This window comes from Scomber japonicus, chromosome 1, assembly GCF_027409825.1.
Source record: "Scomber japonicus isolate fScoJap1 chromosome 1, fScoJap1.pri, whole genome shotgun sequence".
NCBI classification, from domain to species: Eukaryota; Metazoa; Chordata; class Actinopteri; order Scombriformes; family Scombridae; genus Scomber; species Scomber japonicus.
The window spans coordinates 42,901,753-42,929,536 of record NC_070578.1 but is presented as its reverse complement, the minus strand read 5'-3'; the positions used below and the strand labels follow the sequence as shown (position 1 = coordinate 42,929,536).

Genomic DNA, 27,784 nt, shown 5'->3' with positions numbered 1-27,784 from the left:
CTGTTTCTCTGCTATGGATCAGTGTGAGGACAGAGAGGAGGGAGTCCCTCCCTCTAAAAGCTCTCTGTGTGGGGAACATGACAGCCAGACCAAAGCTCAGAGGTGAGATGAGGATCTCTAACTGTCCATCACTGTTCTCCACTCACATCACTCCACCATCATTATTCACACTCACTGTCACATCTGACACTCAACTACTGAATAATAAGTCACAATAACTCAGAATGAACTACTAACTTTGTGAGTTAACAAAGAGCTCAACCACTGATTAGTCAACTAATCAACTAAGATGAGACAGCATCTTTCATCAGATGAGAGTTTGATGAACAGGAGAACGTTTCTCATCCACTGTCTTCTTACTGATTTTCATTCTGCTTCTAAAACTTCAGCTGCTGACAGTCTGCTCAAAATTCATCTTTTTAAACTCTTTGATTTGTTGTTTGTTTGTATCAGGATGCAGCAGCAGAGAGCAGACTCTCCTGAACCCAGCTGTGTGTCCATGAAGAGTGACCAGTCTAAACATGACCTTATTGTGTTTAAAGATGGACAATCTGCTGATGGAAGGTAAGAAGTTAAAAATGGTTGGTTGGTTGTTTGGGCTGAATAAACCTCCTGTGTTATGTGGGGCGGAGCAGGAGAACCAGGCACAAACACCACAGACAGGTTAAATGGAAACAGCTAATGCTCAGAAACCAACAGACAGACTTACAGACCATAAAGGGAAAACAGTTCAAATAAGGTTGAAACCAGCAGGAACAGGAACAGACAGGAACAGCATCACAATCTAGTGTCTAGAATGAAAGAAAATGAGTAAGAGTGAGGAGCTGATGAGGGAATTAAACAGTAGCAGCAGGTGAGCAGGTGGGTTTGAAACTGAAGGCAGGGACAGAAACAGACAGAACAACACAAACAGAGCTTAAACAGGAATCGTGACAGTCGCCCCTCAAGGGACAGTTCCCAAATGTCCCTCCAGGCTGGTCAGGAGGGAGAAAACAAAGAGGAGAATGAAGGCAGGACAGATGGGCATGACCACTCTGGAGGCTGGAAGGTTGTGACTGGCCAGATTGATTATTTTTGCTTTCTCTGAGGTGGAAGATGAGTGCTGGAGGAGCAGGTGTGGAGGAAGTGACAACAACAAGGTCTTTGTGAAGCTAGCACACGAGGCAAAGAAGTGGCGAGTGTGCTAGCTGTAGCAGGGTGGGATGGGGTTGCAGTTTAGTGGACAGCGGGCCGCAAACACGCAGCGGTACAAGTTGGGGACTGAAGTGCCCCAGTGTGTCCCTTAATTGAATTGTTGAAGTCTTCTGGCAGCTTGGGACACAAAGAAAAAACGAGGAGGAGACAGTGAAATCAGCTGGTGTAAGTTCAGGTCAGAAGTTGCTGTCTAAGGTCCATTGGGTCAAATGATGTAAGCGGTTCCCTGAGGAATTACGTGTGGACGGATGGATAAGAAGGGCGAGGTGGACATAATTATCGGTTATTATTATTATTATTATTATTATTATTATTGCTGGGTGAAGGTCATTAGTTTTGGAGCTGCAGTAGCCGCTGGACAAGGAACGATAAAAGTAAGAATCAGAGAAGAAAAGACGCAGGATGGAAGGATGCATGTGCACGGGACAATAGTCAATATTGTAGAATGAACAAACAAACAAACGAATAAATTGAAAAGTGCTGTTCAACAGGTTGAGTCCCTGCTTCGGACAGGCAATGGACAGACCGGATATTATTGAAGCTGGTTGACGGTCAGAAAGTTGGCAGCAGATTGGCACCTGGTCGCGGTCATGTCGCCGGTGGCCTTGGCTGCTGAACCTCAAGAGGGACAGAGAGGGGGGCATCACTACAGCAATATGAACTCATCAGTCACTCCGTTCTGAAAGATTTCCTTTTAATGCTGGGACTTAAACTGGTGTTTAATCCTTCATTTCATTGGTTTTAATTGCATGTTTCTATCACTATTTTATTAGTATCAGGAGAGAAGACTCTCCTGAACCCAGCTCTGTGTCCATGAAGAGTGAGGGGTCTATGGAGCGTCTTAATGTGTTTAAAGATGGACAACCTGCTGATGGAAGGTAAGAATTTAACATCCAGTAATCAGAGCAGCATTTAGTCATCATGACAGAACATATTTAATAAGCTGAGTGCAGGTTTGAGTCATTAAATGTCCTTAAACGTGATGTTTTCTCCACAGAGTTCAGCAGCAGAGCTCAGAGGTTCCCAGTGATCAGTCTGCACAGCAGCATCAAACACAGCTGGACTCCATATTTATGGTGTGTACATGTACAAACACACCTTTTACTATTAACTCCATCAACCACAGATGAAATAGTAAAGTAGCATTCAGGTCCTAACAGTGTCCATGCTGCTCTGTCTAGACCAGCAGGCCTTCAGACTGACACATGAATCACATGTTGTGTTCTACCAGTTTAAATGAAATGTTCACTTTATCTTTCTGTTCCAGCTGCTGGAGGAGAACATCGTCACTTTTGTGAAGAACGAGCTGAAGAGAGTCCAGAGGGGTCTGAGTCCAGATTACCCTGAATGCTTAGAGAGTCAGAGTGAGGATGAGGAGGAGTTGGACGGTGAGGAGGAAGAGCAGAGGAGGAGCAGCAGAGAGGCATTTCTGAAGATCACAGTGCACTTCCTGAGGAGAATGAAGCAGGAGGAGCTGGCTGAGCGTCTGCAGAGCAGTAAGAGGATTTTAACAGATTTAACATGATGGAGAGGAAATGGAGGCAACATGGGAGAGGTTTATATTTCAAACTCTGCTGTAAATATGCTGCACACATCTGCATCAGATCAGAGGCTGTTTGTCCTCCACTGATGAGCTGAATAAAACTGATGGAGGAGGAAAAACTACACAGACACACTTACATGTTCAGATTTCTAGACTTTCTGTAGGATCCACTCACTGATTTCATTTGTTGTTTGTTCATTCAGGAAGTCGTGCTGCAAAGTGTCAACGTAAACTCAAGTCTAACCTGGAGAAGAAGTTCCAGTGTCTGTTTGAGGGGATCGCTAAAGCAGGAAACCCAACCCTTCTGAATCAGATCTACACACCGCTCTACATCACAGAGGGAGGGACTGCAGAGGTCAATGATGAACATGAGGTCAGACAGATTGAAACAGCATCCAGGAAACCAGACAGACCAGAAACAACAATCAGACATGAAAACATCTTTAAAGCCTCACCTGGAAGAGATGAACCAATCAGAACAGTGATGACAAAGGGAGTGGCTGGCATTGGGAAAACAGTCTTAACACAGAAGTTCACTCTGGACTGGGCTGAAGGCAAAGCCAACCAGGACATACACTTCACATTTCCATTCACTTTCAGAGAGCTGAATGTGGTGAAAGAGAAAAAGTACAGCTTGGTGGAACTTGTTCATCACTTCTTTACTGAAACCAAAGAAGCAGGAATCTGCAGGTTTGAAGAGTTCCAGGTTGTGTTCATCTTTGACGGTCTGGATGAGTGTCGACTTCCTCTGGACTTCCACAACACTGAGATCCTGACTGATGTTACAGAGTCCACCTCAGTGGATGTGCTGCTGACAAACCTCATCAGGGGGAAACTGCTTCCCTCTGCTCGCCTCTGGATAACCACACGACCTGCAGCAGCCAATCAGATCCCTCCTGAGTGCGTCAGCATGGTGACAGAGGTCAGAGGGTTCACTGACCCACAGAAGGAGGAGTACTTCAGGAAGAGATTCAAAGATGAGGAGCAGGCCAGCAACATCATCTCCCACATCAAGACATCACAAAGCCTCCACATCATGTGCCACATCCCAGTCTTCTGCTGGATCACTGCTACAGTTCTGGAGGATGTGTTGAAAAGCAGACAGAGAGGAGAGCTTCCCAAGACCCTGACTGAGATGTACATCCACTTCCTGGTGCTTCAGTCCAAACGGAAGAACGTCAAGTATGATGGAGGATCTGAGACAGATCCACACTGGAGTCCAGAGAGCAGGAAGATGATTGAGTCTCTGGGAAAACTGGCTTTTGAGCAGCTGCAGAAAGGCAACCTGATCTTCTATGAATCAGACCTGACAGAGTGTGGCATCGATATCAGAGCAGCCTCAGTGTACTCAGGAGTGTTCACACAGGTCTTTAAAGAGGAGAGAGGGCTGTACCAGGACAAGGTGTTCTGCTTCGTCCATCTGAGCGTTCAGGAGTTTCTGGCTGCTCTTCATGTCCATCTGACATTCATCAAGTCTGGAGTCAATCTGCTGGAAGAAAAACAAACAACATCCAGGTGGTCTAAAGTCCTTAAAGACAAATCAACCCGTTTCTACCAGAGTGCTGTGGACGAGGCCTTAAAGAGTCCAAATGGACACCTGGACTTGTTCCTCCGCTTCCTCCTGGGTTTATCACTGCAGACCAATCAGACTCTTCTACGAGGTCTGCTGACACAGACAGGAAGTAGCTCAAAGACCAATCAGGAAACAGTCAAGTACATCAAGAAGAAGATCAGTGAGAATGTGTCTGCAGAGAGAAGCATCAATCTGTTCCACTGTCTGAATGAACTGAATGATCGTTCTCTAGTGGAGGAGATCCAACAGTACCTGAGATCAGGAAGTCTCTCCACAGATAAACTGTCTCCTGCTCAGTGGTCAGCTCTGGTCTTCATCTTACTGTCATCAGAAAAAGATCTGGACGTGTTTGACCTGAAGAAATATTCTGCTTCAGAGGAAGTTCTTCTGAGGCTGCTGCCAGTGGTCAAAGCCTCCAACAAAGCTCTGTAGGTACACACAGAACTATCAGATTAATGTAGTTTCATCTTTGCTCAATGAAGAAAAGTAATGTTTGTAATTCTTTTGTTCTGCTGATTCTTCTTCAGGTTGAGTGGCTGTAACCTCTCAGAGAGAAGCTGTGCAGCTCTGTCCTCAGTTCTCAGCTCCCAGTCCTCTTGTCTGAGAGATCTGGACCTGAGTCACAACAACCTGCAGGATTCAGGAGTGAAGCAACTTTCTGCTGGACTGGAGAGTCCACACTGTGGACTGGAAACTCTCAGGTCAGATTTATTACTGTGTATATTTAAATAATATTTTAATGTTACCTAGTCTCTAGTTTACTTGAAGAGTTTTTGATACTAAAAATATTTTTTGTACTGTCTGAACTGAAGTGTTTTCATATCAAGTTTTCAGTAAATAAAGCTCCTTTAATATCAACATATGAGTCAGGATAAATGTTTCTGTCATCTATTCTTCAATGAAGTGTCAATGTGCATGAATTCATGAAAATCTAGTATAAGCTTTTTCCCCTTAAACACTCAATGAAACGAAGTGAATATAATTTAAATCTTCTTTCTATCTAAATGTCAAACAATATTTAACTTTAAAGATCATTTGTCATTCTACCAAAGTAAAACAGAATCAGATTAAACTCTAAGCTTCAGCAGTTTCATCCTCCAGCAGCAACATGTGCTTTCTCTCCTACTACTAACCTAAAATGTATCTGCATGACACCAACATACATGTTTTTAAGCTCATTAGATGAAGTGTTGTGTGTGTGTTCAGTCTGTCAGGATGTCTGATCGCAGAGGAAGGCTGTGCTTCTCTGGCCTCAGCTCTGAGTGCCAACCCCTCCCATCTGAGAGAGCTGGACCTGAGCTACAATCATCCAGGAGACTCAGGAGAGAAGCTTCTGTCTGCTGGACTGAAGGATCCACACTGGAGACTGGACACTCTCAGGTATGGACAGACAGGTGGACACTCTCAGGTTTGGACAGATGGACAGACACTCTAACTAACTGAGAGACTCTGGTTCGTGTTTAATGGTGGATATGAGTGAAGGTGTATGAAGCTGATTGTGTCTTTGTCTCTTCCTCCAGGATGGACCATGGTGGACCGCAGAGACTGAAACCTGGTGTGAGGAAGTGTGAGTGTGTTTTCAGTTTGATTCATGAGAACTTTGAGAAAAACTGGATGAAATATGTAAAAGAAGTGAAAAAAGATCAAAATGATGGAAAATGTGTTTAGTCAGAAATGGGCGTGGCCTAAACTGACATTTATCTTGAACCAATGAATCCATGAAACAGAAATTTCCTTCTGTTGGTCACAGTTCAGGAGTTAAAAGAGAAATGTTTTATAAATGTCCACATGGTGGCGCTACCTGCTCCAAAATGTCCCTCATGTCTCTCCTGCAGATAAAGTTCATTCATTCATACTGACTTCAGCTGTTTGGAGCATTTGGACTAAAATGTGTTTGTAACAGACGACAGTTTGAGATGAAAATAACAGACTTGATGTGCAAAGACCTTCACTTTACACCAAACCTGATGAACAAACATGAATATTACTGAATATCACTGTCATGTTGACTGTTCATGTTCTAACTGAACTGTTAAAGGTTCACTTACTCTGTGTGTCCAAAGCTTTCAGTCACATCTCATGGTCTTCCTCAGTGATGAGTGTCTCAGTTGTCATGGAGACGCTTTAAGTTTGAATGGTTTCAGGAAAGCAGTTCATAAATCAACAGATGATAAACTGCAGCTGTATTGTGTCTCGTTCTCTCCATCAGATGCCTGTGAACTGGAACTGGATCCAAACACAATGAGCAGAAAACTCAAACTGTCTGATAACAACAGGAAGGTGACACGTGTGGAAGAGGATCAGCCATATCCTGATCATCCAGACAGATTTGATCATTGGCCTCAGCTGCTGTGTAGAAATGTTCTGACTGGTCGCTGTTACTGGGAGGTTGAGTACAGAGGCAGAGTTTTTTTATCAGTGAGTTACAGAAGAATCAGCAGGAAAGGACACAGTTATGACTGTTTGTTTGGAGAGAATGATCAGTCCTGGAGTCTGAGCTGCTCTGATGATGATGGTCGTTACTATGTCTGGCACAATAAGAGAAAAACATCCATCTCCTCCTCCTCCTCCTCCTCCTCCTCCTCCTTCTCCTCTTCCTCATCCTCCTCTGTCTCTCACAGAGTAGCAGTGTATGTGGACTGTCCTGCTGGCACTCTGTCCTTATACAGAGTCTCCTCTGACACACTGATCCACCTCCACACCTTCAACACCACATTCACTGAACCTCTATATGCTGGGTTTGGAGTCTGGTCTGGTTCCTCAGTCTCTCTGGTTCCTCTGTAGGAGGGAGAGTCTCTCTGGTTCCTCTGTAGGAGGGAGAGTTTCTCTGGTTCCTCTGTAGGAGGGAGAGTCTCTCTGGTTCCTCTGTAGGAGGGAGAGTCTATCCTGTGGACAGAAACTCTGCTGACTGAAGATCAGCTGCTGAAATCAAACATCACACACTCTGCACTGTGAAGCAGATCTGTCTCAGACTCAAACACTCAGTTATTTTTCCTTCTACATGATTCATTGATTAGTCTCAGTTGACTCTGCTGTTGTTACTGTCAGGATCCAATGAGCAGCATGCAGCTTTATTCATGTTTCAATCTAATACATGTAAGTGCTTTTGCATAAATACTTTTTTCATGATGCATAGTTCAAAGTTCATATCTTGTAAAAATAGTTGTAAAAATATAATGTACACAGATGACTTAAAAGTTAAAGTTGTAATTATTGATGTATGAAGCAAAGGCAGACAGTCAAAAGGACGTTCAAAGACTTTAAGGACTCAAGAATCTCTCAACAAGGTATTTTGCTTTATTTGTAAATGCTTTGTTTCATTTTGGCACCAAACATAATTTTCTATTTAATGAGTTTTGTGGTGTAAACCAGTTTATTGTGATGTTTTGAGCTGCACTTGTGCACTAGCCAGCAGAGGGCGCTGCTGACTATTGGTTGTTGTTGTTAACCACAGTGGAAATAAAAGAACAAATGTATGCTCTTCTCTGTCTTCTGTTTAGCTTCTTATAAGTTAAAGGCATGGTTAAAGGTAGAATATGTAGAATGAGCAGAACAACGCCATCTAATGTCTCGAGATCGTAGTCGCAACAACCAAAAAGTAATTCCAGCAGTCGGGTTGCCAGGTCAGGTGCCGGATTTTATTTTAGCTCTAACTCTGTAAACATACCACTTTATCCACATGTCTAACCTTTTTAGGCGAGAAAGTAAAGTAGCCCTTTAGATCCACAATGTGACGCTAATGTGTCCAAATAACATCTGCTTAAAGTTTTGTTCCTGCGAATTCGGAGCTACTCAAGTTAGCCGTAGCGAGTAACGCACTTCCGGTCATTTTCACAAAATAAAACACCCGTTGCCTTTTATTAATAAGAAAACAATAACGATAGAGTTGGTGCTTTTACTTTGAAAACAGGAAGCGAACATACCCTCGCTATGGCTAACTGGAAACCGCCGTAACTCTGTTTTAAATTCCGCTATAGCTCCGGTAACATCAGCTTTTAAAGCTTTTACGTATGAGAAAGTAGCCGTTTAGTTCCGTTATGCCGCCAGTTTCTCCAAATAACGCTTGTTTGCACATTTGCTCTGACGTAGTGGGAGGAGTCCAGACCAGCCGCACCTGTAGCGGAGCGGCGGAGCAGCCCAGCCCGGGTCTGCTGAGGTGATCTGCGGTCAAAACTTCACCGTCATACCGGTAGAAGAACACGAGTCGAGTCATTTACCTGCAGCTTCTTGGAGATTAAACACGGGCTGGATAGCTTCATTTGGGAAGATAAATGTAGGTCTCATAGATGAAAATAAACATCTGTGGCAGCTACGTCATCTTATTTAAATGAAAAGTGTAAAATCATCCGGCAGTGTGCAGAGAAACAGACAAGCGCGCACATCAATGTCAAAAGCACACACGCTGACATATAGGGAGAAGTTTTTCCATCTAGCTGTAAACTAATGTAACAGCCCTGATTGGAAGGTTATTATTAGAAACTCACCTAAATCCGTTTTGTACAGCCAAGCCTTGTACTTGGGGTCGGCAGCACAGCTGGGTCCCATCCAGATATGCGGTGCTTTTCAGTCTTCCCTCCACTTGCCGTCCCATCCTCTCTCTCCTCACCTTGTCCCGCCCTCTCACATCGTTCTCTGATTCCGAGGTTGATGTAGCAGGTGTGTTTTTAAAGAAAGATGTAATTGATCCTGTTTGGGATCATCGGCCTTCCTCTTTGACATGTTGACTGAAATGTGTCATGCAATGGGATGCTCTTTGGCGCGGTTGTCACTTTTCGCGCTTTTTGGGGGGGTTCTTAAAGAAAACCTGCTAGCGAGCAGGTTATGTTCACAGAGTCAGTTACCATGGTGACGGACTCAGAGTTCCAGTTACCTCTCTTTCTGGAACGGATAACACAGTTTCCTCATCTCAGGGTGAACATACTTTCTGGAAAACCCCCCAGCATCAGCATCAACATCATCGTCATCGTCATCAACATCATCATCATCAACCTAACCTAACCCGTCATCAACATCAACATCAGTAACTGCTCCTCCAACAGGAAGTCACACCGAGCCCCCCCCCCCTCCCCTCGCTCAGGGAGGGGTGGCAACCCTGACTCTATAAGATGAAGGTTTAGAGATCAGTGTTTGGTCTAAAGCATCAAGGACTCAGACCTACCGGCAGATCAGGGAACCGGACCGATCTGGATTCGTTTGCAGGTGTGAAGGCGGACCGCAGCCTGTTCAGGACCGGGACCAGAACCAGGACCATGACCGGGACCAGAACCGCATCATCATCATCATCATCATCATCAACATGAACGGAAACAACATCATCAACAAAAAATCATCATCACCATCAGCAGCATCATCAGCAACCTCTGCAGCATCATCACCAACATCATCACCAACATCAGCATCAACATCAGCATCATCACCATCATCACCATCAGCAGCAACATCAGCATCATCACCATCATCACCATCATCATCACCACCATCATCATCACCAGCAACATCAGCATCAACATCAGCAGCATCATCACTGATGACTGTTACATCAGCGGCAAGTGAAGATGACTGTCACATCAGCGGGAAGTGAAGATGACTGTTACATCAACAGGAAGTGAGGATGACTGTCACATCGGCGGGAAGTGAGGAAGACTGTCACATCAGCGGGAAGTGAGGATGACTGTTACCATCAGCAGGAAGTGAGGATGACTGTCACATCAGCAGGAATTGAGGACGACTGTTACATCAGCGGGAAGTGAGGATGACTGTTACCATCAGCAGGAAGTGAGGATGACTGTCACATCAGCGGGAAGTGACGATGACTGTCACATCAGCGGGAAGTGAGGATGAGGAAGTGAGGATGACTGTCACATCAGCAGGAAGTGAGGATGAGGAAGTGAGGATGACTGTCACATCAGCAGGAAGTGAGGATGACTGTCACATCAGTGGGAAGTGAGGATGACTGTCACGTCAGCGGGAAGTGAGGATGACTGTCACGTCAGCGGGAAGTGAGGATGACTGTTACGTCAGCGGGAAGTGAGGATGACTGTCACATCAGCAGGAAGTGAGGACGACTGTCACATCAGCGGGAAGTGAGGACGACTGTCACATCAGCGGGAAGTGAGGACGACTGTTACATCAGCAGGAAGTGAGGATGACTGTTACATCAGCAGGAAGTGAGGATGACTGTTACCATCAGCGGGAAGTGAGGATGACTGTTACCATCAGCAGGAAGTGAGGATGACTAGGAAGTGAGGATGACTAGGAAGTGAGGACGACTGTCACATCAGTGGGAAGTGAGGAAGACTGTCACATCAGCGGGAAGTGAGGATGAAGAAGTGAGGATGACAGTCACATCAGCGGGAAGTGAAGATGAGGAAGTGAGGATGACAGTCACATCAGCGGGAAGTGAAGATGAGGAAGTGAGGATGACTGTCACATCAGCGGGAAGTGAGGATGACTGTCACGTCAGCAGGAATTGAGGACGACTGTTACATCAGCGGGAAGTGAGGATGAGGAAGTGAGGATGACTGTTACATCAGCAGGAAGTGAGGATGACTGTTACATCAACAGGAAGTGAGGATGACTGTTAGATGATGATAATATTATAATAAACCTCTACTAGTTTTCTTCAAGCTTCCTGTTTCATCGTCTCTAAATAAAATCAGAGGAGACGAAGTTGTTTCTCTTTATTCAAAACTTTTTATTAATAATATCTGAAACACATTCAATGTAAAATTTAATATTTCTATAAAACAGAGTCATCGTTTCAGTCCGGAGGATTAGAGGAGAAACTTTATACCTGCAGCAGAAAAACACCTGAACTGAACACACACACATATAAACACACACACACACACACACACAGACGGAGACACACACAAAGACACACACACACACACACACACACACACATACACACAAACATAAACATATAAACACACACACACACACACACACACACACACACACATAGACACACAAACATGAACACACACACACACACATAGACACACAAACATGAACACACACACACACACACAGACACACACACACACAGACACAGAAACACACACACACACACACACAGACACAGAAACACACACACGGACACACACACACACACCCCGATGTGATTTTTGTGTTCGTGGACTTTTTGTGTAACAGGAAACGTTCAAACACACATCTTTAAACTGGTGTTTGTGTTGTGAGGAAGATCATGTGATACGACAGAAAGCTCCAGAAACAGATGTTCAAACACTTAATAAACAGTTTCATCATGTTTAACTTTCTATAACTTTTATTTCTTTATTTTATCTTCAGTTTCTCAATAAATAAATGAAGTTGTGTTTTCCTTCATGTTCAAACTCAAACCAACAATCATCCAGAAATATCATCATTTATTTTATTAACTATGAAACAAACACTTCCTCCTGTTAGTGATTAAAAAGGACAGAACGTGTTGGTTTGAGTCTGAACAGGAAACAGGAAGCAGGAAACAGGAAGCAGGAAACAGCAGACTGCTCCTTTAATCAACCTATTTAACCCTCCTGTTGTCCTCGAGTCAAGGAAGGAAAGGAGGGAGGATGGAAGGAAAGGAGGGAGGAAGGAAGGAAAGGAGGGAGGAAGGAAGGAAGGAAGGAGGGAGGAAGGAAGAAGGAAGGCGGGAGGAAGGAAAGGAGGGAGGGAAGGAAGGAAGGAAGGGAGGAAAGAAGGAACAGTTAAAACAGACGAGGAGGACGACAGGAAGTTAAACATGTTTAGTGTGAACGTGCTCGTTGTGTTTATAATGAACTAAATGTGTTGAATGTACCTCTGTGTCTAAAGGAGAACGTTTAGAGAACATTTAGAGAACATTGGAGAACATTGGAGAACGCTTAGAGAACATTCAGAGAACGTTTAGAGAACCACAGAAAACCAAAACAGCAGGTTTTTTCTTCCCTTTGAGTCGAAACACAAAGATGAACAGGATCTGATCCTCGTGTCGTCTCCTCTGATCAATAATCAATAATCAGTACTGTTCACTGATCAGCTGATCGGCCTGATCAGTGATCAGCTGATCGGTGTGATCACTGATCAGCTGATCGGTCTGTTCACGGATCAGCTGATCGGTGTGATCAGTGATCAGTCTGATGGGTCTGATCAGCTGATCCGTGTGATCGGTGTGATCGGTCTGATCGGTGTGATGGATCACAGCCGCTCTCCGCTCTTATTGTTGAGTCCCAGAGCCTGAACCACGTCTACACCCAGACCGCTCTTCAGAGTCCTCCTCACTGAAACACACACACACACACACACACAGATACACACACACACACACACACACACACACACAGAGGGTTAGGGTCTGCAGACGGGAGGATGAGATGAAAACTGAACACCATGAACCTGAGGTGTGTAATAATTAATCATCTATATGTATTGATTATTATTATTAGTCTATTTATTTATTCATTTATTCTACATCCTAGTGGCTGATTGTGCTTTTATTTTGAAGTTATTTGAAGTAGAAACTCACGTGACTTCCTGTTGAGTCGGGAGCGTTTGCGTGTTTTGGGGCTGGACGCTCGGTCTGAAGGATTCTGGGTAACGGATTTAACCAGCCGGTCCATGATCTCGTCTGTGTGGTCGTCCTGGGAACTCGTCCCGTCGTCCTTGGCAACCGACATCTGAGGAGGACTCACTCTGCCGAGACCTGAGGACCAGAAACAGGACGTGACCCTGAGCCTGAACCGGGGTTACTAAAGGTCAAACTATAATAACTCTGCTGTTACTGGATCAGTCAGACAGTATCAGGTGGGGAGTTCCTGTCCTCTGAAATGAGGCCAACCAGGAAGTAACTTAGAGCTGCATTCTATCAAAAGGCCACCAGGGGGCGACCGTCTCTATACAAGTCAATGGAGAAGTAACTTAGAGCTGCATTCTATCAAAAGGCCACCAGGGGGCGACCGTCTCTATACAAGTCAATGGAGAAGTAACGTAGAGCTGCATTCTATCAAAAGGCCACCAGGGGGCGACCGTCTCTATACAAGTCAATGGAGAAGTAACTTAGAGCTGCATTCTATCAAAAGGCCACCAGGGGGCGACCGTCTCTATACAAGTCAATGGAGAATTCACCAACTTCTCACTTGATTTCTAACCTCAGTAAACGATTTCAAAATGTGTTTATGGTCTCAATCGCTAGTTTAAAGCCTTCTTCAATGCAGTATGATGTTCATTTGGGACATTGATCAGGTATTGATCTCTTACTGCGGATGGCTCTGGAGCGTCTCAGGCCTCCTCTCTGCTCCGTGCTCGGATCGTTGCTGCTGCTGATCAGAAGGTTCTTCATGTTCTCGTGTTCCTCCTCTTGATCCGTTGCTGCCTCCGCTGCCATGGAGACGGGGGAGGGGCTATCCGGGCGAGGCACCGCCCCCGAAAACTTCTCAGTCTGAAATAAGACAGAAGAAGAAGAAGATTAGAGCCTGATAGGAAACAGCGTCTGGGAACACTGGGAACACTGGGAACACTAGGAACACTGGGGACACTGGGAACGCTGGGAACACTATGAACACTGGGAACACTGGGAGCATGGGAACACTGGGAATGCTGGGAACACTGAGAACACTAGGAACACTGGGAACACTGGGAACGCTGGGAATGCTGGGAACTCTAGTAGGAACACTGGGAGCAGTGGGAACACTGGCAACTTGCGGTGAACGCTGGGAACACTGAGAACTCTAGGAACACTGGGAACGCTGGGAACACTGGGAGCACTGGGAGCTCTAGGAACACTGGGAACACTGGGAGCACTGGGAACACACTGGGAACACTGGGAACGTTGGAAACACTGGGAGCACCAGAAACACACTAGGAACACTGGGAACACACTGGGAACACTGGGGAACACTGGGAACTCTAGGAACACCGGGAGCACTGGGAAGGGTACCTCGGTGATCATCTTGCCGCGGGTCTTGGTCCTCTCCCGGTGGGCGGCCCGCTTGCGTTTCAGGGTCAGGACTCGTTCTCTGGTGGTTCGGTACTCCAGAGAGAACTCGCTCACGATGCGGCAGAAGCTCGTCACCTTCATGTCTCTGATGGAGGAGGACGGCTGACCCAGGAACAGCAGGAAGGAGTGGAACCTGCAGGAGGGACAGGTGTGTGTTACTGTGTGTGTGTGTGTGTCTGTTTTTCTATCCTGATGGGGACCAAAACCTGCCTTATTACCAACCCTGTGGGGTCCGACTCCTGGTTTCCATGGTAACAAGCATTGGAATCAATAGCAAACAGCCTCCTGATAGGCCTGGTCCCCACAAGGTTGGTTTTCCTGACTGTGTGTGTGAACCCCAGAGGTCACACACGGTACTGCAGTGTGGGGACCTTTTCCTCACAAAGTGTGTAAGTGTGTATATTAGCATGTTAGCTTCGTATTAGCATATTAGCTTAGCGATTAGCCCCCTGGGTTTCAATCCAACATTTGTTCAAATACTGAATATGAATTGTACTGCGGCTAACAGTGATGTTAACTGTATGCTAATAGGCGTTAGCATTACGGGTCCCAACAAGGGGGGCAAAATTCAGGTTTCAAATTTATGTGAGTTGTTGATATTTCAAGTCATTTTTTTGTTCCAATAAAATTATGTCTCTAGACCCTTTAGAAAGGCTGGACCCCAGTCAGGGTCCCCACCAGTTAGTGAAAACGCGTATGTGTGTGTGTGTGTGTGTGTGTGTACCTGTTGATGACCCTCCTGTGGACCACCTTCAGGATGATGATCCTCTGCGTACAGTCCTTCAGGAAGTCGGTCATCTTGTTCTTCAGCACGGCCTTCGTCTCGTGCTTCGCCACCACCTTCAGATTGTCCCATGATGCTTTGCAGCGTTTCTCCAGCTGCACCAGGTTCTCCGAGAGCAGCTCGAAGTCCACCTGGAGACAGAACCCAAAATATGAGACACCTGAGTCCAGTAGAGTCCAGTAGAGTCCAGTAGAGTACAGTAGAGTACAGTTACAGTCCAGTCCAGTACAGTAGAGTACAGTCCAGTACAGTAGAGTGCAGTACAGTAGAGTAGAGTAGAGTACAGTACAGTAGAGTACAGTACAGAACAGTAGAGTACAGTAGAGTACAGTAGAGTACAGTACAGTAGAGTACAGTACAGAAGAGTACAGTAGAGTACAGTACAGTAGAGTACAGTACAGAACAGTAGAGTACAGTAGAGTACAGTAGAGTACAGTAGAGTAGAGTACAGTACAGAAGAGTACAGTAGAGTACAGTAGAGTAGAGTACAGTAGAGTACAGTACAGTAGAGTACAGTACAGAAGAGTACAGTAGAGTACAGTACAGTAGAGTACAGTACAGAACAGTAGAGTACAGTAGAGTACAGTAGAGTACAGTACAGTAGAGTACAGTACAGAAGAGTACAGTAGAGTACAGTACAGTAGAGTACAGTACAGTACAGTAGAGTACAGTCCAGTACAGTAGAGTACAGTACAGTAGAGTACAGTACAGTAGAGTACAGTACAGAACAGTAGAGTACAGTAGAGTACAGTAGAGTACAGTACAGTAGAGTACAGTACAGAACAGTAGAGTACAGTACAGTACAGTAGAGTACAGTACAGTAGAGTACAGTACAGTAGAGTACAGTGCAGTAGAGTACAGTACAGTAGAGTAAAGTAGAGTACAGTACAGTCCAGTAGAGTAGAGTACAGTACAGTCCAGTAGAGTACAGTAGAGTACAGTACAGTACAGTAGAGTACAGTACAGTACAGTAGAGTACAGTAGAGTACAGTCCAGTAGAGTACAGTAGAGTACAGTACAGTACAGTAGAGTACAGTAGAGTAGAGTACAGTAGAGTAGAGTACAGTAGAGTACAGTAGAGTACAGTACAGTAGAGTAGAGTACAGTAGAGTACAGTAGAGTAGAGTAGAGTACAGTAGAGTAGAGTACAGTAGAGTAGAGTTACCTTGGCGGAGCGGGTGATGGCGGGGATCTCTGAGTAGACATCAGAGCATTCTGGGTAATTATCCACCACCTGGATGCAGGTGTGATGCAGCAGAGTCTGACGGTGAACCGTGTCCTTCACCTCCACCACCTTCTCCAGGTAACCCAGCTCAAAGCCTTTAGCCTGCGCGCACACACACACACACACACACACACACACACACACAGATAAACATACACACAGAGACACACACACACACACACGCACACACACACACACACACACACACACAAAGACAGAGACACACACACACACACAAAGACAGAGACACACACACACACACACACACAGAGAGAGACACACGCACACACACACACACACACACACAGACAGAGACACACGCGCACACACACACACACACACACACACACACACACACACAGACAGAGACACACGCACACACACACACACACAGACAGAGACACACACACACACAAAGACAGAGACACACACACACACACAAAGACAGAGACACACACACACACACAAAGACAGAGACACACACACACACACACAGAGAGAGACACACGCACACACACACACACACACACACAGACAGAGACACACGCGCACACACACACACACACACACACACACACACACACACAGACAGAGACACACGCACACACACACACACAGACAGAGACACACACACACACACACAAAGACAGAGATACACACACACACACACACAGACAGAGATACACACACACACACACACACACACACACACACACACACACACACACACACACACACACACACACACAGATAAACATACACACAGAGACACACACGCACACACACAGACACAGATTAAATGTGTAGATAGTAGTTTTGACTCCAAACACAGATTAGAGGTTTCCACAGTGAGCCGTTCAGCTGCTTCCTCTTCACACATGAAGCGTGTGGCTGTATATGTTTATATAAACATGTATAATATATATGAACATGCATATGTGTGTGTCTGCCTCTGTCTGTGTGTGTGTCTCTCTCTCTGTGTGTGTCTCTGTGTGTGTGTGTGTGTGTTACATTTATTTTATCATATCTGGAAGTATTGCTGCCTGATTTTCATGTTTATCTTTGATTCATTTGACCTTGTTTTATTTCTCTTATTATACCACAGTGTGTTTGTTTCTGATTGGTTCCTGCAGAGATCAATACTGGGATCAATACTGGGATCAATACTGAGATCAATACTCCACATGTTCTATTATGGATCAACCTGTGAAACATCTGCAGAGTTTTCACACAGAAAACTTCAAATGTCCTGAAGACAAAACTCATTTAACACATTGAACATCTTCACCTCAGACTCTAACCTGGCTCAGTGTTGAACTGAGCAGGGAACCGATCAGAACCTACCGGACTCATCGATCTCTGACTCTAATAACAGATCTAACAGATCATTTTATTCTCACGTTGGAGCTGTTGAGGAAGTTTCCGATGGCGAGCAGCGTGGCGAGGATCCTCTTGAAGGTCTGATTGGACGCCAGCTGCTCCATGCCCAGCTTCAGGTCAAACAGCGGCTCTGCGATCTCCTGCAGGGGGCGACACACTCACAGTCAACTTCCTGTTTCTGCACCACGTCACACAGTCAACTTCCTGTTTCTGCACCACGTCACACAGTCAACTTCCTGTTTCTGCAGCACGTCAAACAGTCAACTTCCTGTTTCTGCAGCACGTCAAACAGTCAATTTCCTGTTTCTGCAGCACGTCAAACAGTCAACTTCCTGTTTCACGGTTTTATGATTACGGCTATAAAATGTGATATTTTGAAATGTCTGTATTTAAAACCATAACAATAAAAGAAAAACACAACTCCATTGATCTGTCTTTTATTTTTAAACATATATAGAACATGATCGAACATTAGTAAATATGTATTTAAAATAAAAAATAACCAAATTCTTCTAAATAAATATAATTAAAAATAATAAGTGCAGTCCTTTAACTGAGGCTAAACCTGCAGCTCAAGTCACAACATATATTAATAATTTTTAGTGAGGAAAAAAAACACAAAATGCAAATAAATGCAATCACCTAACCTGTGGCTCAAGATCAGAACATAAATGCAGCAGGGGCTTAAAACTGAAACAACAGTTTTTGGAGACTTGCTCAACATCATATTGGATGTATTTCCTCCTCGCGCTGCTACTGTCTGTTACCTTCTTCCTCCGAGCTGCGGCCGTCTGTCTTTTTACGGTAACTGAAGTATAAATACAGCCGACTTGGTGCTTTTAGACGGGGGGAAAGTTTGGGGGTCTCGCATCCTTCAGCCGTCATACAGCCTGCAGAGCTACCTGCTTGTAACAGCAACCGGAGTACGGGAGGGGTTGGACTTCACGCTACAACAGCCTGCAGAGCTACCTGCTTGTAACAGCAACCGGAGTACGGGAGGGGTTGGACTTCACGCTACAACAGCCTGCAGAGCTACCTGCTTGTAACAGCAACCGGAGTACGGGAGGGGTTGGACTTCACGCTGCAGCTGCATACGACCTGAGGGACCTCCATTCTCTCTCTGACCAGACGTCACATTAAAATAAACCCGCTCATACCACAGAAACGGTGTGACAGAACATTTTAGTGGATTTGAAACCATGACGTTTTCATACCGTGGTATACCTTGAAACTGGTAACCAGCCCATGCCTACGTTAAACAGTGAAAGTCTCTCGTTACGATGTGCTGCTCTGATTTATTAAAGTGACCAAAGCAGCGATGTGTCAGCTGACTTCTCCTTAGTTAACATGTGCTCTGTTTTTGGTTTTTATTTTTACATTTTTATTGTTTTGACCTCACAAATCAACGTAATAAAGTTCTGAGCTGCTGGAAAAGGCCCAGCAGAGACTTCCTGTGAATAGTCAGGAAGAAGAACATCAACCAGGAACTGCTGGTGTCCTTCTACCGAGCTTCCATCCAGAGCATCCTAACTTACTGGGTCTGTGTTTGGTTCACCAGCTGCTGCTCAGAGGCTCAGAGGAAAGAGCTCCAGAGGGTCATCAACACGGCTGCCCCCTCCCCCTCCCCACCCTGGAACAACTACACAGTTCCCGCTCAGTCAGGGTTCATCCCTCTCTTACCCAGGCTCCGGGTCCGGGTCAGGGTCTCTTACCTTCTCCAGAGCCTCGTAGTTCAGCTTGTAGGCCCAGAGCTGCAGGCGGGGGGTCAAGGCGCTGATGGAGGCCAGGCTGCACAGGAACTGCTCCGCGGTGCCCAGAGGAACCTCAGGATGAGCCAGCTGGGCCTCCTGGATCCGCTGCTTCTCCTCCTCCGTGGGAGTCATGGTCAGGATCTTCTGCTCAGGACAGAGAGGAGGGGGGTCAGACCGGGACTGTTAGACCGGGTTAGACGGGTCAGACCAGGTCGGACCGGATCAGAGCGGAATCAGACCGGATCATACAGAGACTGGGTCAGACCGAGACCGGGTCAGACCGATAAAACAGGAAGTGCTCCGTACCTCGATGCCCTCCTTGCTGATGGCGAACTCGTCGAAGTTGAGGATGGCGGTCTTGATGACGTGAACGGCCGGCAGGACGGTCATCCCGATGTTGATGGCGTTGCTCCTCTTCGGGTCCAGAACCAGAATCTCAGACTTTTTGGTCTCCGGTCCTTTCTGGAGTTCAAACAGACAATAATCAATACAGCAGAAACCAGATCTACATCATCTCTGCTGCTGCCATGGCAACCTGAAACTGTACTACAGTAAAGTACTAGTACCTCTAACTGTACTACAGTAAAGTACTAGTACCTCTAACTGTACTACAGTAAAGTACTAGTACCTCAAACTGTACTACAGTAAAGTACTAGTACCTCTGACTGTATTACAGTAAAGTACTAGTACCTCTAACTGTACTACAGTAAAGTACTAGTACCTCTAACAGTACTACAGTAAAGTAAAAGTACCTCTAACTGTACTACAGTAAAGTACTAGTACCTCAAACTGTACTACAGTAAAGTACTAGTACATCAAACTGTACTACAGTAAAGTACTAGTACCTCTGACTGTATTACAGTAAAGTACTAGTACCTCTGACTGTACTACAGTATAGTACTAGTACCTCAAACTGTACTGCAGTAAATTACAAGTACCTCTAACTGTACTACAGTAAAGTACTAGTACCTCTAACTGTACTACAGTAGAGTACTAGTACCTCTAACTGTACTACAGTAAAGTAGTAGTACCTCTGACTGTACTACAGTAAAGTACTAGTACCTCAAACTGTACTGCAGTAAAGTACTAGTACCTCTAACAGTACTACAGTATAGTACTAGTACCTCTAACTGTACTACAGTAAAGTACTAGTACCTCTAACTGTACTACAGTATAGTACTAGTACCTCTAACTGTACTACAGTATAGTACTAGTACCTCTAACAGTACTACAGTAAAGTACTAGTACCTCTAACTGTACTACAGTATAGTACTAGTACCTCAAACTGTACTAGAGTAAAGTACAAGTACCTCAAACTGTACTACAGTAAAGTACTAGTACCTCTAACTGTACTACAGTATAGTACTAGTACCTCAAACTGTACTACAGTAAAGTACTAGTACCTCTAACTGTACTACAGTAAAGTACTAGTACCTCAAACTGTACTACAGTAAAGTACTAGTACCTCTAACTGTACTACAGTAAAGTACTAGTACCTCAAACTGTACTACAGTAAAGTACTAGTACCTCTAACTGTACTACAGTAAAGTACTAGTACCTCTAACTGTACTACAGTAAAGTACTAGTACCTCTAACTGTACTACAGTAAAGTACTAGTACCTCTAACTGTACTACAGTAAAGTACTAGTACCTCAAACTGTACTACAGTAAAGTACTAGTACCTCTAACAGTACTACAGTATAGTACTAGTACCTCTAACAGTACTACAGTATAGTACTAGTACTCTGATATGTTACAGAGTAAAAGGTGAGAGCTCCCTCTGCTGGATAAACTCTGCTTCTACATGAGCTCATGAACTGAAAACTAAACTCAGTCGTCTGCTGCACACGGCCATGAAGCTGACAGGAAGAAGTAACTATCAGAGCCATCCCATAATATGAGCTCCTCCCCTCGGCCAGAGGACAGTGACTGAGCCATCCCATAATATGAGCCCCCCACCCCCCCCCCCCACGGCCAGAGGATACAGAGACACTAACTGCAGATTCAACCATTTGTTCCATCAAACTCCTGAACAACGCTGCTTAAGGCCGAAGATTGTGCAATAATTTTACAGTGCTTTTATTTTGGCGATCTTTTAGCATGTGTTCATCCCATTGGTGTATGTACAGTATGTGTTGTGTGTAGTATTATGGGATGTGTGCAGTAATGTTATGTAATAGTTGTTGGGATGTTAAGGCTGCTGATGTTTTGTAGCTGTCGAGGCTTTTATGGAGCAGCTGCTGAGTCCAAGACAGATTTCCCTAAATGGGACAATAAAGTGTATTATATTATATTTTAAGTATCTTTGCTCATCAACATGTGGACTCGAGGAGCTGGGAATCGAACCACCGACCTTCCAATAGCTGGACGACCGCTCTACCTGCTGATCAAAGGGTTTAAACTCTAACTAATACATCTCCTTCCTTCCTTCCTTCCTTCCTTCCTCTCAGTGTGTGAATGTCAGACAGGAAACAGATTCAGACAAGCAAAGCTGCATTAGCCTGGTTACCTTGGCGACGTGCAGCTCTTTGGCTTTGGACTCAAACAGGTGTTCGAGTCGAGCCGTGTCCACCGCCACCTTGTCCAGAGACGCCCAAACCGTCCCGCGGCCGAAACGACACTTCTTCGGCCCGTCGGCTTGTTTCAGCTCCTTCCAGAACAGCTTCACTGTCTTCTTCTTCTTCTGCTGCGACGAGGAGGAGGAGGAGGAGGAGCCCGCCATGGGAGGAGGAGGAGGAGGGGGAGGAGCTCCTGGTGGAGGAGGAGGAGGAGGCGGAGGAGGAGGACCTGCACCACCTGAAGGAGGAGGAGGAGGAGGCGGGGGAGGAGGAGGAGGAGCTAGGCCCGAGCCAGGAGGAGGAGGAGGAGGAGGAGGAATACCAGCCAAGCAGGAGGAAGAGGAGGAGGAGTCGAAGGCGTCCATGTCCAGGACGTCGATGTCCTCCTCGTCCAGCAGGTCGGAGAAGTCGAGGTCTTTGATGCGCAGTGCGGCGGCGCTGGGCTGCAGCTGGTCCCAAGCGTCTGCGGGACCTCCGGGACCCAGCGGAGTCATCTGGGTCGCATCCAGCCGGCGGGAGTGAGTCTCCACATCGATGCTGCTCTGCTGACGGAGGTGACGAGTCTTCTGGGACGGCAAAACAACATCAAACGTCATTTACTGATTATTTCCTTAAAAAACTACAAAAATTGTCAAAAAAAAGAAAACAATCTAAAATTATTAGGGCTGTCAGTGTTAACGCGTTAATCGCGATTAGATTAATGCAATCCATAACGCGTTAATGTTTTTAAATCTCATTTTAATGTTGCAAGCTTTTTGTCCCTTCTACTCCCCCGTAGACGGCTCCTCTAGCTGTAGCGCTATGCTTTGAAGTGGCCTCCTGCAGTAAACCTACCGCGCTGATGGAAAGTAAGAGAGCTACTGGACTTTTGAACGGCTTGTTTAACTTTAAAACACTTCCAGACGCTTCAGTTGACAAGTCAAAAGTAAAATGCAACCTGTGTCAAACGGAGTTTAACTACCACCGGAGTACGTGGAGTTTGAGTTAGCACCTCCACGCTAAACACCCAGGTGCAGCCAAGCCAGCCTCAGCTCCACCAAAGGACCATTTTGGAGTGTGGGAGTCGCAGCAGAGCCGTGATTGATTCCCAGTTAAGACACTCTGGTAAGAAATGCTTTACATTATGGGCTTAAAACTGCCTTCAAATGGAAAATAACAGGATTTTAAACATGCAATTCAAAACGCCATTAATCGCGATTAACTATGGAAACTCTGCGATTAATCTCATTTAAAAAAATTAATCGTTTGACAGCCCTAAAAATGAATAAAGTGCCTGAATAAAAAAAAAGAGTCATGATTTAAAAATAGTCATAATCTCTAGGCTCTTCGGGCCTATGGTGTGAGAACGGACTCTAAGCTGCAGACACATCCTGTCGTGGACTGGCTATCCACACCGGACACTAGAGGACTGGTATCAGTCACACGCAAGAAGGGCGACCCCTGGCCAGGGCATGGACTAGAGACTTGGCTGTTGCGGAGGGAGACATAAACTGGGGGAACACATTTCATGCATCCAAGAACCCCAACCACCAGTTCATTCATTATAAGTGGTGCCAGGAGGCCTCTCTGACACCACTTCTGAGATTTCATATGAAGCTGTCAACCAGCCCGAACTGTGATTCGTGGAGCGTCTCTGTACCGACTGACCTGCTGTTCTTCGGCCAGCCGAGCGCGCGCTGCCTGAGCCGAACCCTCCAGTCCTTCCAGCTCCGCCCTGCGGGAGGCGCTGCTCTCGCTCCGACCCGCCGGCTCCTCGGAGCGTGCTCTGAAGCTCGAGAGACGCTCCGACACGCGACCCGACAGATCGCCTCCAGCTGAGAGGAGAAAACACACAGAGTCTCACTCTGACTCGGATTATAAAAACCAACAATCCATCCCCTCTTCCTTCCTTCCATCTTTCCTTTCCTTTCTTCCTTCCATCTTTCCTTCCTGTCTTCTCTTCCTTCCTTTCCTTCCTTCCTTCTTTCCTTCCTGTCTTCCTTCCATCTTTCCTTCCTCCCTTTCTTCCCTCTTTCCTTTCCTTTCCTGTCTTCTCTTCCTTCTTTCCTTTCCTGTCTTCTCTTCCTTCCTTTCCTTCCTTCCATCTTTCCTTCCTTCCTTCCTTCCATCCATCTTTCCTTCCTTCCTTCCTCCCTTCCTTCTTTTTAATGATTGTTCTCTTGAATGAAGAATATAGTTTCCTGCTTTACATTCTCTTCATATTCTAATTAATCTCTGCACTATTTAACATCCATAAACTTCCTATCAGTCATTAATAAATGTTTCATTAACTTGTTTAATAAATACAGGTCACATTTGTACATCTGCAAAAATAAAAAATGTGTATCAGATGTAAAAATGTGTTAAATTTGACCCTGAACAGAATGTAAGAAGAGTCAAATTACGTTCAACAAGTCTAATTTAAAGGTTTTTATTGAGCATTTTAAGACTCTATTAGTAAAATAAATCCACTCATATTAATATAAATCTGTGTGTGTGTGTGTGTGTGTGTGTGTGTGTGTGTGTGTGTGTGTATGTGTGTGTGTGTGTTCAGTCTCACCTGGCAGGAAGGCTCCTCCTTCTTCTTCGGTGGTGTCGGGTGCAGCGGTCGGACTCAGAGGAGCTGCAGCGGTTTTAGAGTAAAGCATATCGAGCAGGAACTTCTTATCATTAGACAACGTGCTGCACTGACGCTGCACACCTGAAGCTACACACATAGAGATACACACACATATACACAGAGAGAGAGATACACACAGAGAGACACACACATAGAGAGATATATACACACACAGACACGCACACACACAGACACAGAGAGAGACACACACACACACACACACACACAGGAAACACACACACACAGACACACACACACACACACACACACACAGATACACACAGACAGACACACACACACACACAGACACAGAGAGACACACACACACACACACACACACACACACAGAGACACAGAGAGAGAGACACACACACACACACACACACACACACACACACACACACACACACACACACACACACAGAGACCCACACAGAGATACACACATGCAGAAACAAACACACACACACACACACAGTTTAGTTAGTTAGTTTTGTTCAGTTTTTATTTCAGTTAATTAATTCTTTCTTCACTGCTAGTGTTTTAGTGACCTCTAGTAACCCTGGGTCAGAGCAGGGGATTGTGGGTAGTGTAGTGTTAGCTTTAGTGACCTCTAGTAACCCTGGGTCAGAGCAGGGGATTGTGGGTAGTGTAGTGTTAGCTTTAGTGACCTCTAGTAACCCTGGGTCAGAGCAGGGGATTGTGGGTAGTGTAGTGTTAGCTTTAGTGACCTCTAGTAACCCTGGGTCAGAGCAGGGGATTGTGGGTAGTGTAGTGTTAGCTTTAGTGACCTATAGTAACCCTGGGTCAGAGCAGGGGATTGTGGGTAGTGTAGTGTTAGCTTTAGTGACCTCTAGTAACCCTGGGTCAGAGCAGGGGATTATGGGTAGTGTAGTCTCACCTGGGTCATTCTGTGACTCAGAGCGTCCGTTAGAGTCGTTTCCTGCAAACACACAAACCATCAATAAATCATCAATACCTGGATCACATGTTACTGCCACGCTCTTATTTTGAAGGAGCAGGGTTTTTACCGTGAGGAGGAAGCTCTGCTGCAGCCGAGCCGCCGCCGCTCTCCCCCTGCTGCTGCGGCGGCGAGGTTATGACATCATCAGCGGGCAGCTTGGATTGGCTGTGGTGTTTATTACTTCTTCTCTTCTTCTCCCACTGCTGAGCGGCCAGACTGCGCAGGAAGGTGTCTCTGTTTGGGGGGAGGGGGGCAGAGGGGTGGGGGCAGGAGGGTCACATGACTCAGACCCAACATCATGGCTCTACTTTATGTTAATTTAAACTGATCAACTCAATTATTGATTAATTAACAAACCAAACCCACAATGATCTGAGGTTTGTGTTCATGTGCAGATCCAAACCAACAATCAGCTGATGAAGATGACTCTGAAGATGCTTTAATGTGATTTTAGGAAAATAATTAAATAAATTATAATAGTTTAATATATTCATGGATTATTTGTGGTGCTTTAACCCTCCTGTCGTCCTCCCGGGTCAAATTGACCCCATCTCTGTAGACTGTTCCTTATTTTCTCTTTCTTTGCTCCCTCCTCCTTCCTTCCTTCCTTCCTCCCTCCCTCCTTACTCCTTTCCTCCCTTACTTCCTCCCTCCCTCCTTACTCCTTTCCTTCCTTCCTTCCTTCTTTCCTCTTTCTTTGCTCCATCCTCCTTCCATCCTTCCTTCCTCCCTCCTTACTCCTTTCCTTCCTTCCTTTCTTCTTTTCCTCCCCTCTTTCCTCCCTCCCTCCTTACTCCTTTCCTCCCTTCCTTCTCTCCTTCCTTCCTTCTTCTTTTCCTCCTTCCTCCTTTCCTTCCTTCCTCCTGTCTTTCCTTGACCAGAGGACAACAGGAGGGTTAAAGAGACAGAAAAACTTCACTTATAATTTAAGAGGACATTTATTTTTAATTTAAGACTGAATATATTTTATTTATTCCTAAAATCACTCAGAAAACATTTAAATTCCTGTCATCATGTACAACTAAATAAACTTTAATGGATTCATCAAATGTTACTAAGTTATATATAAAATGAATTCTGCTCATTATATTAATTAAAGCTTTAATACTTCCTGCTGTGTGTGAAGGTGTGTAGTAAGCATGGGCTGGTTACCAGTTTCAAGGTTTACCACGGTATGAAAAAGTCACGGTTTCAAAACCACTAAAATTTTCCGTCACACCGTTCCTACGGGTATGATACAGTCTGTGGGTATGAGCGGGTTTTTGTAATGCGACGTCTCATCAGAGAGGAAGTGGAGGTCCCTGGTCGTGTGCAGCTGCAGCGTGAAGTACAACCCCTCCCGTACTCCGGTTGCTGTTACAAGCAGGTAGCTCTGCAGGCTGTATGACGGCTGAAGGAGGCGAGACCCCCGAACTTTCCCCCCCGTCTAAAAGGACCAAGTCATCTGTATTTATACTTCGGCTACCGTATAAAGACAGACAGCCTCAGCTCGGAGGAAGAAGGTCCCGGACAGTAGCAGTGCGAGGAGGAAGAAGGCCCGGCGTGCAAAACGTGCTTGTGGCATAAAACCGTGAAACCGTGATATTTTTACCTCAGGTTATCATACCGTCAGAATCTCATACCGGCCCATGCCTAGTGTGTAGCTGGTTTGGGTCTGCACAGTGAGAACACACACACACACACACACACACACACACACACACACACACACACACACACACACACAGAGACACACACATGATCACAGCAGATTTCTGATGAATAAAATCACTGCAAACCAAAAATAACCCAAAACCAAACGTCATTCTAGCGATTAGACTCCACCCAGCATTCAAATGAAGGGGAGGGACCAGCCTGATCCTCTCAGCCCCGCCACCAGCGACACACACACACACACACACACACAGAAATACACACTGTAACGCACAACAAAGCTTCACCGATCCAACATCCTTAAACCAACAGACTCAGATTTATGACTGTAATATGTGAGCAGACACACACACACACACATTCCTGTTTTTACTACTTCGTGGGGACCAGGAGTCGGTCCCCACCAGGATAGACACAACACACACACACACACACACACACACACACAGCGAGGCCCCCGCAGTCCTGACACCAGCTCCCAGCATGCAGTGGGGCTGCAGCAGTACTTACTGAAACATCCTCAGAACCGGCTTGTCCATATTTACACTACAGTCATCTGGGCTGTAGAGACACACACACAC

General features: G+C 45.5%; 2 protein-coding genes across 2 annotated transcripts in view; one reads left to right on the top strand and one right to left on the bottom strand.

Annotated features, from left to right (window-relative positions):
* Positions 1–2,467: 2,467 nt before the first annotated feature.
* LOC128372693 (NLR family CARD domain-containing protein 3-like) lies at positions 2,468–7,094 on the top strand (the record flags this gene model as incomplete). The annotated part of the gene is made up of 6 exons (XM_053332861.1): positions 2,468–2,690; positions 2,941–4,738; positions 4,838–5,011; positions 5,517–5,690; positions 5,831–5,877; positions 6,520–7,094. Coding segments are annotated over 6 exons (2,991 nt in total), but the record flags the coding sequence as incomplete, so codon positions are not given.
* A 5,374-nt stretch (positions 7,095–12,468) lies between these two features.
* The window catches only part of fhod1 (formin homology 2 domain containing 1), an 89,060-nt gene continuing 73,744 nt past the window's right edge, over positions 12,469–27,784 (bottom strand). Inside the window, exons 13-26 of the mRNA XM_053319969.1 lie at positions 25,618–25,784; positions 25,488–25,529; positions 24,527–24,673; positions 23,635–23,801; positions 21,939–22,550; positions 19,736–19,891; positions 19,391–19,573; positions 17,699–17,818; positions 16,239–16,400; positions 15,014–15,204; positions 14,230–14,422; positions 13,551–13,731; positions 12,820–12,996; positions 12,469–12,574 (exon numbers count right to left, since the gene is read on the bottom strand). Coding sequence (XP_053175944.1) covers positions 12,492–12,574; positions 12,820–12,996; positions 13,551–13,731; positions 14,230–14,422; positions 15,014–15,204; positions 16,239–16,400; positions 17,699–17,818; positions 19,391–19,573; positions 19,736–19,891; positions 21,939–22,550; positions 23,635–23,801; positions 24,527–24,673; positions 25,488–25,529; positions 25,618–25,784 — 2,581 coding nt within the window. The 3' untranslated portion in view covers positions 12,469–12,491. The remainder of the gene's footprint in view (positions 12,575–12,819; positions 12,997–13,550; positions 13,732–14,229; positions 14,423–15,013; positions 15,205–16,238; positions 16,401–17,698; positions 17,819–19,390; positions 19,574–19,735; positions 19,892–21,938; positions 22,551–23,634; positions 23,802–24,526; positions 24,674–25,487; positions 25,530–25,617; positions 25,785–27,784) is intronic.